A 16,625-nucleotide genomic window follows, 5' to 3' on the forward strand; every position below is an offset into this window, starting at 1 on the left:
AAAAAAAAAAGAAAGTAAAATTGTATCCGATATAGACTTTTAGCTGCAGAATACCAGGCGTCAGACTAGATCCGGAAGACTTTTTGAGCACTACTCCAATCCACCTGAAGGTGGTGCCCTTCGGCTCCATGTCGGCATTGTTCATGCTGGAAGGGACATGCGCGTTACTTATATAGGCGCCACCCCAGTTCGCTGATATTAGATCTTTCCATTCTATGCCAAATAATGCTGATCCAGTTTGAGCTACCCTTAGTCATCTTCTGACTGGCTTTTATGCGACTTTTTAAAAATTCTTTTTGAGAGCTTTCTCTCCTGGTATGGGTATGTCACCCAAGAAAGCGTCTGGTTTCAAGCCATGTGGAGCCTGTCACAGACAGATGTCTGTAACAGACCCCCACTTGGTGTGTTTGTGCTGCTTGCAGCAAGACCTCAACTCCAAGACCTGTGAGGATTGCTGCGTCGTGCACCCGCTGAGGGATCGATCTTTCGATCTCCTTGCTGCCTGACATCCGACAACTCCGTGACGCTCAAGATCTGAGTCAAGCGGAAGGCCTTGGGATTGTTCCCAGAGCCGCAGTGTGATGGCAATCGTTATCACACTCAAAGTTGTTGGGAAAGTCCCACAAACATAAAAAATCCAAGAAGTCAAAGGCGTCTTTGACTTTACTGTGCCTGATGACGTGGTCCAATGAACAGCGTGTCAGCACTCCAGACCTCCCACAATGGCGAAGCCTGAGTCATAGCCCATTCTGCACTTCCCTGATTTTATGGGAGGGGGAGCAACCCTATCCCAACTAAAATAATTTTAGGAGGGCATGCACCTCATATTGGGGTGGCCCAGCCTCTCTGGACCCCTACGGGGTCCTCTTCGGTGGATTTGCCTTGGTGCAAAGCTGGGTCCCATGGATCCCTTGCTGAAAACAGAGTGGAGCCTTCGGAGAGACTGAGACCTTCATTGGGGCCCCACTCCAGTACTGACGCCACATTGTGGCACCATCCCCATTCTCCTTACTGACTCCAACGTGGACCGGGACCATGCTTGCCGGAACACAGCCAGTGCTGTTTTCTCTTAATAGGTCTGGAGAGGGAGAGGAATGGGAGGGGTCTAAGGACCCTTATGGTTACCACCATCCCTTAGATGAGGAGGACAACTTGTATGAGGAGCTGGTGGAGGTCGGTGGGCTAGACACTTTGCCTGACACCGGCATAGTCTCTTCTTCTACCGTGACTATAGAGGAGGGAGCCTCTTTCCCTATGGTGGCTGAGGTCTTTGACCCCCAGTTGCCCTCAGTGGCAGTCAAATGTCTTGACAGAGGTGCTTCAGTTGGGATTTACCCCTCCTAACCCCTACTCGAATTTAATGAAACCCTTTACTGATGTCCTACTCGAAACCTGGTCCAAGTCCTGCACAAGGGCTCCTGTGCATATACTACAATTGCCTGTCACTATTAGTTGATGAATGTCAATCATAATTACATTGAAATTATGAAAATGTCACTCATAAGCAATATGAAACATTGGCAGCTATATCAGGGACTTCGTTTTTCCACACAGGTGGTCAGTTCTCATTGAGGCTCCGTGCTCCTGGCATAGAAAGGGACCAAAATAACTGATGTCAATGTGCTATGGTTCTGCTTATACAGGGCCCGCGCATATCACTTCGGGTGCAGACGATGCTACCAACGTAGAGCAGAACAATGACACCTACAGGTGCACAAGGGTATTGCTCAAAACTCTTCCAGATCCAGTCTGATCCATGGGGATATTTTATTGTAAAGAATCTATGACTAGATAGAGTCCCTATCAGATAAGGTGGTAAGTAAATTGTTCCCCTGGCATGGGAGGGAGTTGGGAGGAACCTGTATTATCATTACCTTGGATTAGGGATTTCAAGAATGTTGCATGAGGATATTCAGGGACACCAGTAGACGAAATGGCATGCGTTTACAAATTATTCTGTGCAGAGATACACAAAGTGAAGGTCAATCAATTACAGCCTATGAAATGCCAGCATTACAATAAGATTGTGTTAAACAGTATGAAGTGATACAGGCCCTGCAGCCACTTACCTTCAGAACCCTTTGAAGCAGCCTGTCATGGATGATTAACGAAGCACGGATTGTGCCATAAGCATACATGAAGGCACGGATAAGTGTTAGAATAGAGTTGGCTGCCGCAATGCATCCGAAAACTGTGAGGTAGAACTTGAGATCCTCAGAGATGCTCGACTGTGCAGGGGCGATGATGGCGGTGGGATGTCTGGTGGATCAGAAACAGTTAAAATATATGACACTCTTGATTAATTCATCATAGATGTTTGCAGAAGGCAGATGCCACTTCTTATATGTGGTACATCTTTATGAACTGACAAATGGCGATAATAATATTGGTCTCTCTTTCATGCACTGGAGCGACTAGAAAACACAATGATTTATAAAGGATGGGCACATGGTTCAGGAGGCAGTAGGTGATAGTGCTGTGTTAAACAAATATAACTTAATGGGTAACTTAAACATAAAATATGCCGCACATGTCAAAGTACCAGTACAACAAACACCTTCTACCAGAAAAAACTATGAAATACTGTAGTCTCAAATTTTGCCAGCATATTTTTGAAGATTGTATAAAACTGAACAAGCCTATCTGGGTAAGGGATCACTGACATAATATAGAATGACAAAATATAGACTTACCAAAATATAGTCACCAAAATATAGAATGCCAAAATATCGAATTCCTATCTACAAACAGGTAAGTACAAAAATATCGAATCCAAAATATAGTCTGTAAAAAATATAGTCAGTCAACATATCGAATTTTTTTAAATGTCTTAAAAGTAATTTAAAATTAATGAAATAATAAATATAATTAACTAAAACATACTTAAAAATACTCAAATAACCTTAAAATTAAGATATAATTAATGTAAGTTATTAATACAAAATGTACAATATTTTACCATAGGATAGCAGGAGGGTAACATTTAATATTACCACTCCAGTGAGTGCAACAGTAGGGAAAGCGTTGGCTAGCATAGGGGTAAAAAATACTATTCCCACTCCAGTGAGTGCAACAGTAGGGAAAGCGTTGGCTAGCATAGGGGTAAAAAATACTATTCCCACTCCTGAGTGCAACAGTAGGCAAAGCGTTGGATAGCGTAGGGGTAAAAATTACTATTCCCACTCCAGAGAGTGCAACAGTAGGGAAAGCGTTGGATAGCATAGGGGTAAAAAATACTATTCCCACTCCAGTGAGTGCAACAGTAGGGAAAGCTTTGGATAGCGAAAGGGTAAAAATTACTATTCCCACTCCAGAGAGTGCAACAGTAGGGAAAGCGTTGGATAGCGGGAGGGTAAAAAATACTATTCCCACTCCAGTGAGTGCAACAGTAGGGAAAGCGTTGGATAGCGTAGGGGTAAAAAATACTATTCCCACTCCAGAGAGTGCAACAGTAGGGAAAGCGTTGGATAGCGTAGGGGTAAAAATTACTATTCCCACTCCAGAAAGTGCAGCAGTAGGGAAAGCGTTGGATAGCATAAGGGTAAAAATTACTATTCCCACTCCAGAGAGTGCAACAGTAGGGAAAGCGTTGGATAGCGGGAGGGTAAAAATTACTATTCCAACTCCAGAGCGTGCAACAGTAGGGAAAGCGTTGGATAGCGTAGGGGTAAGAATTACTATTCCCACTCCAGAGAGTGCAACAGTAGGGAAAGCGTTGGATATTGGAAGGGTAAAAATTACTATTTCCACTCCAGAGAGTACAACAGTAGGGAAAGCATTGGATAGCGTAGGGGTAAAAATTACTATTCCCACTCCAGTGAGTGCAACAGTAGGGAAAGCGTTGGATAGCGGGAGTGTGAAAATTACTATTCCTACTCCAGATAGTGCAACAGTAGGGAAAGCTTTAGATAGCGTAGGGGTAAAAATTACTATTCCCACTCCAGAGAGTGCAACAGTAGGGAAAGCGTTGGATAGCGTAGGGGTAAAAAATACTATTCCCACTCCAGAGAGTGCAACAGTAGGGAAAGCGTTGGATAGCGGGAGGGTGAAAATTACTATTCCCACTCCAGTGAGTTTAACAGTAGGGGAAGTAATAGAATATATTATAAAAAATAAATTAAATATCAATACCAATAAAACATTAATTGAAATTAATAACCAATTTAATATTATGCAATAATTAATTAGAAATACAACTACATATTAGTTATTAAAAATTAATAACCTATTCAGTTCAGTTCAGTTCAGTTCATTTTGTCTTTATTTCGAATAAAATTCATAAAAGACAACATACATTATATAATATTTAAAAACCTCTAGAAACAAGCCCCCAAAGTTTAAAAAAAGAATGTATCACAATCAACATACAATCATTTCATAATAATTAATTTAAAAAGGGTTTTCGATTTCTTTGTACGAATCAGCCACACCCACCCCAAAAATTTGGCTACACAGATCACAGACGTTTCAATTCGTATATCGATATATTTAATGCCTATATTGTATACTTCGATATTTTGACTTCTATATTTTGAAAATCGATATTACTTACCTTAAATTCGATATTTTTAACCACTATATTGTGTTCATTCGATATTTTGTCCATTCTATATTTTTACTTCGATATTATGTCTATTCTATATTTTGGAATCAATATTATGACTGTTTACCCTGGGTAAGAGGAGTTGTTGGTTTTGAGGGTCTTGGTAGTGAAATATGCTTTAAGTACATCAAAGGTCTTCTAAATAAGTGGCATGGTATTCTGTGTCTTTTGTGCCGCCCACCCTGGGAATGCACTGGGGGCACAGAACATCCCTGCTGGAGTACTGACAACTTGCTGAAAGTCACAGGAGGCAGACGGTGCAGGCAGTAAGCATGTACAGACATGCTTTGGATAGCACTATCTCATACAGCACCAACAAGCTGGATTTCATCCTAGGTATTCTTCCCTGTGCCTGAAACCCTTCCAAGATGGCCATCTAGCCACTATTGTTTAAAGAATGGAAGTTTCTAAGATGCCTATACTTCCCACATACCTCAAAGGTTCTTGCAACTTCTTGTTTCTCTCTTTAAAAGGTGTCCACATCATCATTTAGCTAAGTCGCAAAGCAGTCAAAGAATTCTGAGATCTCTGATTTAGTCAAGTGGGTATTCTCCAGCTCTTCTTTACTTACCAGTGCTTGTACATCTTCATCTGCCTTTCTCCAGACTACTTCCTTTGAATTTCTTCACTTGTTTTGGTTTCCTTGGTCTTTCCTTTTCCTGTATATCAGGACCTTCACCTGTTTTTTTTTCCTCAATCATTGTGTTTTTTTAATCTGGATTCTGGGACCCTTTGCTGCAGATACCTGTCCTTACCAGGTTTGTGATAATCGTCCAAGGACAAAGTGTCTACTAGAGGGATTCGCCCATGGCCAAGTAAGAGAAAGACTAAGGGTTACCGTTGTGTCCAGCTATCTGCGGTTCACTCCCCCCTATGTCTCACTGGTCTCTGATCATATATATGCCTGCCGTCATCTTCAACTTCCCCTAGAATAGGTCCATCTTGGAGGTCGTCACTCCTTCTAGCAGAGTGACAGCACTAATCATCTAATCTGCAACAAGATATGTGGAAAGTTCTGTAAGGGCTGCTCAGGCACTTATACCCTCATGAAGACTATGGTTTGCTAACTACCAAATTGTAAGTTTACAGCCAAGTCAACTTCATTTTTCAGCTAAGTGACTTCCTGTCTCAATGACGGCAGTTGCTTAAGTGATTAGAAAGTTATAACTAATACACCCAGATTCATTGAGAATTGTTTCCCAAAAGCTTGGAGGACATTTTTACATTTTTACAGTTTTCTTCTCCATGTACTTGAGAGTCCCAGGCAGGGAAAAAAAGTCTGAAGTCAGAGGCCAACCTATATAAAAAAAAATGGGACTTCCTATGCCCTTTCTGCCAGTAGTTAACCTGTTGCAAGAGTTCTCCTGGCAGCAGAGCTGGAAGTGGCTCCACAGTCAGGAATACTAGCACCTCTTGCACTCCAAATGTGGCAGGTAATGGGAAACGTTGGCTGACCATGTATCTCCTGAATTCTGGCAGAAGCCTCATTACCAATCATTTCTTAAAGAGGTCCTTATTTTGTCATAAAAAGATATGGGCAGGAACATACAATCCTAATATCTCCACATCCTAACTCAATAAACATGATTGTTTGTTTTAATCTCCATGTTACTTTCAGTGTATAACAATGTGCCCCTATTTGTGAGGTGGCTGGGAAGGCCTTATCGATATTCAGACACCCACAATTATCAATACCCTGGGTATCAGTAAGTTTGGGATGTTGGAATTTCATGGTATTTCAACCTGGACCGTAAGGATGAAAATCTAAATTTAGCACAGAAATCGAGGTACTGCGCCCGTTTCCTGGTGTAATTTAACATTTTGGCACATTTACCACCCCAGAAATGTACCCAGATTTAGCTGGTGAAATGTCCTAGAGGGTAAATACTAAGAAATCCCACCGTTTTTTTCCCATTTTTATGAACATCATCAATTCCTCCACTTTATTAAAGAGGGATATCTGATCTTTCTCCAGCCTTGTCAGACATTTGTGAAACAGCACAGAAACTAGAAAAGTGAGCTTTAAAATACAAGGCTTTGGACACTGGCATTTCACTGGTAGATGACATTTTATCACAAGCAAAAGGGGATCGCGGGCATCTAGTATAGTGTGGTGCATCTAAACAGGTGTTATTATTTATACTTTTGTATTTCACTTTCAGGGCTTTTCATTTGATTTATTTGTTACTATTAACAGCACCCTCATCTGATTGTGGAAACAAGTGTGTTTTGAAACCAAATAAGATAAATTGCTTACTTTGGATCTGCCATTGAAAGAATATGTAACGGAGCTGCCAGGTCACCTATGGACATGTTTCCTTCGGTCTGATTCCTCAAAGTAGATACCCAGTGGGACAGCCACCAAGCAGAGAGGTCACGTGAAGCTGTGAAGACAAGAGGCGGGCTGTTCAAATTAATAAAGTAATGCACTTGTTGAAAGCTGTGATGGGCAGTGGGCAGATGTCCCAACTGGAGTAAGAGGTAGCGTGATTTGTCATGATGGTGAGATGCTCTAACCTTTTTTCTGTGAGGCCACCAAGTTCACTAAGAAAGGAAGGAGGTCACATAGATGGCCTGGATGGAGGTAGGTTACATCCCTTGGATGTCATAGTGCTTAGACTAGATAGATAGCGCTAATTAAAAATTGGCTAAGAAGAGTTATCACTGAATATTTATTAAGGGAGCTACTAAGATACACCCTTGACAGAGAAAAATAACATCTTGTGCTGGAAAAAGTTATCAGCACTTTCAGGAGATCGATCGAGCCTCCACCCCTTAATTTCTAGTCAGCCCTTGTATATAATGACTATTCGATCATCTTTGATGGGAAGATTTAGCACTGTTTATCTATATTTGAAAGCTTTTGTATCCTTTAGGTAAGCCTAATAAATCGCACTGAAAGTATCTATTCTGCAAAACATGGAACACCTTGCCAAATGTACTGCATTTATATACCATAATATCCCTGGGGAATACCAGGATAGTACTACCTTCACATAGTAGCGTTGTACTGCTCTCTCTGGGATGTGCTATCCTCATAGGCGAGGTTGCTGTCTAATATGCATTCTTCCTGGCACTAGAAACAGGTGTGCAACTCCCACCAGTTAGGACCGATCACTACATTTAGATGACTCTGTCTACAACATCCTATAGGAAAGCTCCTGTCCCTAATTTCCCTGCATCTCTTCTGCGGCAGAATTCACACTGGGGTGGGGTTTCTCAGAGACCTTTTCTCTGGTCCCTGGGACATTTAGGGGTTACCAGTGGTATTTGTGGTGGGTACCTGTGTTTACCACTGGTGTGCTAAACCCCTTTTTTATACTTGACTCCCCAGCGGTAGCAGGGCCCAGCAGTCAAGGGGGTATAGTAAGTTTGAAAAGAAGATATAGCAAAGTAGTCACACACACACAAAAACATAAATGTCCGCTCTGAACTATATCTTTATAAAAAACAATTACGTTTTTTTACATATTGAAAATGCAGGGCAGTTAGAAGAAATCTCAAGGTCCTCACACCCACGAGTGTGACATTAGAACCCTGGTTTCTTTCTAGCATTGACACAGTGTGGCTGTGTACTCCGGTTAGTCCAGGGGAAAAGTTATCTAAGAGCGAAGGATCACAAACACAGCTGCAAGACCAGGTAAACATGTGACTACCTTACCTCCATGATAATCAAACTGAATTGGCTCCCTCTGCAAGCAGGTTGTACATTTTTGGTCAAAATCTCCCTCAAAGGCGCTTTAACTAAACACACCACACTACCTAAGAAAGAGTCTAACCTTATTGGTCAGCCATAAGCATTTTCGGAGCACCAAATATTTATACCTAGATATCAAGCACTGCAACAAGACAACTTTTTATAGCTGTTTCTCAGGTTGCACATCCAAGATCTGAAATAATATATTGATCAAGATATAACTGGACTCTCTTCCACTTTGTTTAAAAGTTTTAAAAAACACCTGCTTCTGACAAATACCATAAACATTCACCTCTTATCATGCCAGCATGAATACAAACTTTCTTCTCTCATAATTTCTTTTTTTTAAATATTTTTATTGGTATTTGCAGGTTACATGGTACATCTACTAACAGACATATAATTTCACTGCTTGGTTACGTTCACGTCGTTTTCTCTAAACAAAAAGAACATGTAACAAACATATAACATAAAACCCAAAGCGTCTGGTGGTCGCGGTTGGTGTGGACAGAAACTGTAGGTCTGTTATGTGGGTAAGCGGAGCTTTGATCTCGTTATGATCCATTGCTGGTACGGAGACCCTTGTGTCTATGGTGGTGTAAAGGTGTGCATGTGATTGTCAAGTTTGGACCACATCGCTCTGCCTTGATGTCTACCTGGCGTGTTTCTGAGGGTGGTCGTGTCAGCCCCTCTTAGGAAGATCACCCAGTTGAGCCAGCTTTTGAAGGTGGCCTTGGAGGTGTCCTTCCAGTTTGTCACAATTGTTTTTGTTGCCGACGTGAGGAGAAAGTCCAGTAGGTTCTTATCTTCTTGGGTCACCATTTCCTGTGATATCTGCGCTGTCACTATACTGGCGAATGATTCCTTGAGGGTGCAGTTGAGCGTTTTGTTGGTTAAATCTAGAACTTGTTTCCAGAATTTTTTGACTTTGGAGCAGCTGAAGATGATGTGTTCTAGGTCTCCTTTCCCTGATCCGCAGTTCCAGCAGGTGTCATTGTCTATTAGACCAACTGATGCGAGGCGTGCCGGTGTCCAGTAGGCTCGTTGAAATATCCAGACATTGGTTTGTGCGAGAACTGGAGATATCATGTTCTTGGATGGGGACTCCCAGAGCTTTTGTATTTCCTGTTCGGATAGTTTGGTCTCCGTTAGGCTTTCCAAGTGGCCATCTTATTATCGTTGAGCTTAGACATGGTCGGTCTGAGTATTTTTTACAGCAGTGAGACTTAGTGGCCTGTCTTGTTTATGTTCTCCATGAGCTGGAAAATCGAGGGGGTTTGTCTGTGTAACTTTGTTTTCGTTAGGGCTGTTTTTATGGCTAGGAAGTTGTAGAGTTCTATGTCTGGTAGGATGTGCTCTCTTTGGAGGTTGTTGAAGGTGTTTGGTGTCCCTTCGTGTTCTAGTTGTATTGGGAAGTGTATCCCCTTCGTTTTCCCTGTGCACATGTCTAAGGGTTTCCCTCTGTATTTGATCTTGTTGTTCTCCCATAGTGTCTCCCACTTTGAGTTTTTGACGCTGACCTCTAGGTTGCGGTCTATTTTCAGTAGTGCTTGTTTCGTGAACTTTAGTATCGGATTGTTGTTGAGTGATTTTTATTAGCCGTGAGTAGTGTGAGTTGGGTGGTGTTGTTTAGCATTGCTTTCTCTATGGCTAGCCATGTTGGTGTGTACTTTTGTTTCGGTAATAACCAATGTATTCCTTGTCTGGCAACGAATGCTAGTTGGAAAGTTTCGGGTCCGCTAGATTGAGTCCGCCTAGTGTTGTCCCTAGTCTCAGCTTGCGGAGTCCTATCCTCGCCTTCTTGCCCTGCCATATGAATTTGTTAATCATTAGGTCTAGTCTTTTGTGGAAGTCTTCTGTCAAGGGCAGGTACAGCATGTTCGCTAGATAGTTGATTATTGGTGTTATCATCATTTTGATAGTGTCTATGCGGCCCCACCATGTGATGAAGTTGGGAGACCATGAGTCTAGTAGGTCTTTTACCTTTTTTAGCGTGTTAGACTCGTTTAGTTCTAAAGTCCCCCTTAGGTTTCTTTTGAAATGGATCCCTAGGTATTTGATGGCCTTTGGCTGCCACGCTAGACCTATGTTCCCTATATCCTCTCTGGTTGTGTGGACATTTAGTGGCATTCAGTCTGATTTTTCCTTGTTGAGTTTATAGCCTGAATGTTTGGCGCATGTTTCTATAGTATTCATGAGTGCTGGTAAGGATTCGGATGGGTTGCCTGTCAGAATTAGGAGGTTGTCTGCGTAGGCTGTATTTTTTGCTGTTGTGTTATTTATTGTTATTACTGTGATATTTCTGTTTGCCAGCGTGTCCGTGATCAAAGGCTCCAGTGCTAGCAGGAATAGTAGAGGCGATAGTGGGCACCCCTGTCTCGTGCCTCTTTCGAGTGTGAACAGAGCAGATGAGCCTCCGTTTATGGCGATTTTTGCGGTTGGTTTTTTATAAAGTGCCATGACTTTCTACATGTATTCATTCCCTATGTTGTATTCTTGCATGCACTTTTCGAGGAAGTGCCAGGAGACTCTGTCAAACGCTTTTTCGGCGTCTAGCGTGATGGCGACAGCTGGGTTGGATGAGTTAGAGCAGTGTTCGATCATTTGGCAAAGGAGTCTGGTTTTGTCATGTGACATGCAGGTTTTCATGTACCCTACTTGGGAGTTTCCGATCAGCTGAGGTATTATTTTGTTGAGTCTGGTGGCTAGAACTTTTGCGTCGAGCTTGCAGTCAAGGTTGATTAGCGAAATTGGGCCGTAGTTTTTGGGCCATTGTGTATCTTTGCCTTCTTTCGGGATGACTATGATATCGGCTTGTGTCATTGTTTCTGTTACTGTGCCTTCCTTTGAGCATTGATTGAAAGCTTTTGTTAGGACTGGGCTTAGGAGTTCTTTGAAATTTTTGTAGAAGGGTGCTGTGTAGCCATCTGGTCCAGGTGCCTTGTTGTCTTTTAGTGCATTGATGGCGTTTGTTATTTCGGATTCCTTGAAGTCTTGGCCTAGTTGTCTCGCTTCCTCTCCTCGTCTTGTAGCTTGGGTAGGTTGAGTATTTTTAGGTAGTCCGTAGTTCCTGTCTCATCTATGTTGTCGTCCTTTGTGTAGAGTTCCTTGTAGAACTCTCTGAAGGTTTGTAGTATTTCTGAGTGGCTTGTGCGTGTTTTGTTCTGCTTGTCCATGACATTTGCTATGGAGTGCTGTCTTTGTTTGCGTTTGAGGTATGACCCCAGTATTTTCCCCGCTTTGTTGGCCTTGCACACATTGACTTCCTTGTACTTCCTGATCCACATACTTGCTCTCTCGCTGAGGATTCTATTGAACTCGTATTTCTTGCTTGTGAGCGTTGGATGGAGGTCTGAATTTGTGGTGTCTTCTATGTGTTTTGCTTCTAGTACTTTTATGTCTCTTTCTAGTTTGTTCAGCTGTAAACTAGCTTCTCTGTCTCTTATGGCCTTAATTTCAATCAGTTTCCCTCTTATGGTCGCTTTCAGGGCCTCCCATAGGCTTTTCGGATTCATTCCATTCGTGTCGTTTTCCATTATGTCGTTTTTGATTGCGTTTTCTATTGTATCTCTGTCCTCTTTCTTTACTAGCATTATGTTGTTGAACCGCCATTTGCATGCAGTCTGGTCGTTATGTCTCCCTGATATGTGTAGGCTAATGCAGGAGTGGTCTGAGACCGTTCTGGCTGCTATGTCTGTGTGTTCCGTCAGGTGTGTGTGTGATTTAGAGATGAGAATGTAGTCGATTCTACTGTAGGTGTTGTGCGGGGTGGAGTAAAAGGTATAGTCTCTGGTGTCTGGGTGCTGTAGTCTCCATGGGTCTTGTAACTGAAGTCTGTTGCACATGGTTTTCAGGATGTTGTGGGTGGCGTGTGGTCTTGTCCTGGATTGTGTCTGTCTGTCTAGTGTATGGTCTAGGACTAGATTGAAGTTGCCTGCGACTATGTTTAGGCTGTTTGTGTGGTATATTTCTAGTTTCCTTGTTACCCCTTCCCAGAACTCTGTGTCCTCTGTGTTCGGTGCATAGATATTAGTTACCGAAATTGTTTCTTCCCCTCTTTTCAATCTTGTGTGCAGGAGTCTGCCTTCGTCGTCGTGTTCTACTTTCTCGATTGTTATTTTTGACTTCGAGCATACTAGGGTGATTACTCCCCTCTTTTTCCCTATTGCCGGTGAGCTGGCTGTGTGGCCTATCCAGCACGCTTTGATCTTGTTCGCTTCTTCGGCTGATAGTTTGGTTTCTTGTAGGAGGATGATGTCTCCTTTCGTTTTTGCTAAGTAGTCTAAGACCTTCTTTCTTTTGACTGGATGGTTCAGTCCCTTTACATTCAGTGATATGACCTTGAGGTCGGATTGTATTGTCGCTTTACTGTTCACTGCGTTGTTGTGGAGGTCGCTGTACTGACGGTTTCTGGGCACATGGAAAGAGTTTGCTGTGTCCACTCTTGGTGGATGGCCAAAGATCATTCTCTGCTATGTTTGGTCTTGGTTTCTGTCTGAGGTTGCGCTTGGGGTGTAGGTATGACTTACATGACTGACGGGACATTTCTAACTGACAATACAAAACGAATAAACATAACATAACTGACATTTTTCCCTCCCTTCCCTTGTCTTTCCCTCCCTTCCCTCCCCCTTCCCCTTTCTTTGTTGTACTGGAAGCGTGCAACAGCAATGTCCTCTGCCCCCGCCTTCCCGAGACTTGGTTTAGTTTGGTTGTTGATCTTGTTGAGGGAAAAAAGACCCTTGTGCCCTATCTCTCCTTTCCTTAGTTCGTAATAGGTGGCGGTACAGGCATTCCCCTTAAACTTATCACTTATATACATTTCAAAGGATATGTTAGTCTTTGTTTACGCTTATTTTCGCTTCGCATACTGTTCGCTATTCTGTCCGCCAGTCGCTTCTTGTTCGTTCGTTGTAGCTGGCAGATATGTTCTGAGGGCACGTAGCTTCTATTGAGGTAGATTCGTATGTTGGTATTGTCAGTGCTTAGTGTTCTAGATCCGTTTCTTTGAGTGAGGTAGATATGTTTGCTAGTTCATATTTGTTCTAGGCTTAACTTTCTTTGCTTGAGGTAGACAGAACAGTTGGTATGTCGCTTGCTCATTTTGAATTTTCGTGCATTCTTGAGAGCTTTTGCGTGATCCTTTTATGAGGTAGGAGTGTTGATTGTTTGGTTCAATATTGGGTGCCATTTCTATTCTGTTTCATTGTCCAGCGAAGCCCTTCTTTTCGATTATGTGGTCGCTAGTTCCATTTACTGTAGTACGGTTCCCCTCAGGGAGCGTGACAGTTCTGTTGGGTCTTCAAAGATTAGTGTTTTGCCATTGTTTGTTATTCTGAATCTTGCGGGTCCGACGAAGGAGTAGGTGATGTTTTTCTTTCTTAGATCTTCTCTTTGTGCAAGGAAACCTTTTCTGATGTCTACAGTGTTTTTGGAGTAGTCCTGCGTTAGTATGAATTTATTGCCCTGCCAAATCAAGTTTGTGTTCTTTCTCGCTACTTCGAATATGGCCTCTGTGTGGTGCGATCGTAGGGGCTTACATATTATCGGTCTTGGTGTTTGTCTGTTGCTCTGTCTATGCGCTGGAATTCTGTATGCTTTGTCCAGCTCGAAGGGGTTGTCAAACTTTAGATTCGTTAGTTTCGGTATGAGGTCTTGCAGCATAGCCACACAGCTGCCCGCATTGTCTTCTTCTCCTTCAGGTATTACGAGGATCCTTATGTTCCCTTTCCTCTGTGGGTCTTCGAAGTCTGCCACTTGTTTTTGTAGATCTGTCGTTGCTTTGGCAATCTGCCCCATTGTCCTGCTCGCTAATTGGGACTTGTCTTCGATGTCGCTCACTCTCTGTTCGACTGTGGACAGTCTGTTGTTGGCCGTGTGGATGTCTGCTCTACATGCCGCGAGATCTAGCTGAATGGTGTCGGTGGTCTTTTTGGTTGATTTTGCTAAGTCGTGGACTTCGGCTAATTCTTTTAGAACACTTTCTAGTGTGGCACTGATGTCCCCCTTCTGCTTGAAGGGTGATTCTGGGGTAGTGTCTGCTTTTGGTTTCTTTTGTTGTTGTTGGGGCCCTTTCCCTTCGCTCCCTGCCATGTTGCGTAGCCCTCTTTTGGTCTGCACGATCACAAACCTTTTTTCGTTGCCAATTGTGGTCTTGGGTGTTGGACTCTTGTTTTGGTTGCCTTCACCGGTTGCTCTTGTTGTCTTTGTACATGTTGTGGTTGCTCTTGCTCTGTTTGGTCTTGGGTCTTTATCCGTTTTGACAACAGTTTTTGAGGCTGGACACCCTGCCGCTTGTGTCTTGTCTTCTATTTCTCAGGCGCTGGCTTGGTCGTGATCTTGGCCCTTGTGGCGCTGAGCCGGTCTGTGTGGGTGGTCTCCGTTTTGTCTGCTTGTTTCCTATTGCCTTGGTCTCTTTCCAAATAGCTGCCTCACTCCAGCTGGCCTGCCGTTTGGTTTGCAGGTCCCTTTGTGGTAGCGACCATTCTGGATAGGGCTTTTAGTCTTCTGTATGTGGCGCAGTACCTGTATGCGTGTCTGGGGGGGGGTCGCGTTATGTAGGCTGGTTTGTTGCGCCTCCGTCTCTCCCCGTGTGGTAGCTGCGGTGTGTGTTTTTCTGTCCCTCTCAAGATGTCCGTCGTCTGGTTTGTATATTTTATGCGCGCACTCTTTGTGGTAGCAATCGGTCTGCACAGGGCGGTTGGTCTTCTGACTGTAGCGCAGTATCTGTCTGTGTGTCAGCGGGGGGAGTCCCGTTATGTACGCTGGTTTCTTGTGCTTCCGTCTCTTCTCCTGTGGCTGCCTCGGTGTTTGTTTCTCTGCCCACCTCAAGATGGCCGCTGTTTGCAGGTTTTATGCGCGCCCTCTTTGCGCTAGGGATCGGTCTTAGCGAGGCGGCCGGTCTCGTGTCTGTGGCACTGTGCTTGTCTGTGTGCCCGTGGGGGGCTCCCATTATGTTCGCTTTACACTGTAAGCTTGTGCCAGCGTATCTCCCTCTAATGCCGCCTCAATGTCTGTACTCGCGTTTTCTGTGTTCGTCTCTGCTTTCTAAGATGGCCACCCCCTGTGCTCTTTGCTTTCGCTTTCGTTAATCTTGCGCGAAAGTCTGCTGGCGATAGCTTGATATTCTGTTTAGCTCAGGTGGGGGATCAGCGGGGGCTGTTCTGGATTGCAGGGCATTGCGCGGCACTAACCTTGTGTTTTGCTCGCTGTCCCACAGCAGGGTTGGTCTTTATCGTCCCCTCACTGCCTTCGCTAGCATTTCATGTCCGCCATCTTTCTGGTTTCGGTATTCCTAGTTCCGTAATTTTCTTTTGGATGTAGCTTCTTCCTGGATGGTCCGTTTTGTGCGGACTCCTTACCCCGCTGTGCCTGCCGGGTTCCGGCAGCGTTTTGCTGTCCTCGGTGTTTAAATCTTAGCACTGATTTTCTAGGCTTTGTCCCGGGGTGCTGAGGAGCTCCGGACTTACTCGCCTCCTCTCATTGCTGTCCAAGCCACGCCCCCTCTCTCATAATTTCTGTTGATGGTTTTTCAGGGAGCCAGATGCCATGCCCTGATGAAGCAGACGGCAGAGCTAATCGCTGCCCGCAAAGCCCCCAGCCTCGAACAGCAACCATTTCCTCCCTGCTCCAAAGAGGGAGGCCTTCTAAGGTGCCCAAGACCCCCAGGGTGCGCCCAGACATTTCCAGGCATGCAGCCCCAGAGCTGAGGGCCACAACAATAGAACAGCTCCAGTGCTAGAGACCATTCAAAATGGCGGCCCTGCATTCCTTGCAGCAGCCACACTAGAATTTCATCAGAGGCCGTGAGCCTCACGGGGCTGGTGCCACCTCCCTGTTTTGCCTAACTGAGATCAGCGAGATTGTGGGCCCTATGATAGAGGCACACGGAGATCGTCCACGCCCAACTCCGGTGGACAATGAAAACAGCATTCCTGCTTTGTTTGAAATCGTGATGGTGAGCAGTGTGAACCCTTGTGCCCCCGTGCACTGGCATTCTGTTGGAGCCCCCTTCCCTCACTGGTTGTGGAGGTGAATTGGGTTTGGGGCGCTTGGGCCCCGAAACTGCTATATCGACGAGGGGGACGGAGTAAGACCTCCGACCCTCGGGCAGGTCCACTCTCTCCCCGCAGCTCCGCTGTACCGTCTCTTAGCTCCAGACCCCGAACTCCTCCGTGGCAGGTTCGAGGCTGCTGCCCCCTCCTGTGCCTGCTGCCCACTCCAACTGGGAACAGATTGCCTGCAACCACCGTAACCTTTCTCAGTCTTCTTTTTCTTACATTTTCCCTGCTGTGCCACTGTTATTTTGCCCATCTGTGTCTTACT

General features: G+C 44.2%; 1 protein-coding gene across 2 annotated transcripts in view; it reads right to left on the reverse strand.

Annotated features, from left to right (window-relative positions):
- Window positions 1-16,625, reverse strand: part of LOC147706822 (ATP-binding cassette sub-family C member 10-like) — a 389,662-nt gene that overhangs the window by 190,534 nt on the left and 182,503 nt on the right. For both annotated transcript variants that reach the window (XM_086925955.1, XM_086925954.1), the window contains exons 13-14: window positions 6,861-6,987; window positions 2,070-2,259 (exon numbers count right to left, since the gene is read on the reverse strand). In XM_086925955.1, coding sequence (XP_086782081.1) covers window positions 2,070-2,259; window positions 6,861-6,987 — 317 coding nt within the window. The remainder of the gene's footprint in view (window positions 1-2,069; window positions 2,260-6,860; window positions 6,988-16,625) is intronic.

Source organism: Lissotriton vulgaris, chromosome 6 (genome assembly GCF_964263255.1).
Source record: "Lissotriton vulgaris chromosome 6, aLisVul1.2, whole genome shotgun sequence".
In the NCBI taxonomy this organism is placed as follows: domain Eukaryota; kingdom Metazoa; phylum Chordata; class Amphibia; order Caudata; family Salamandridae; genus Lissotriton; species Lissotriton vulgaris.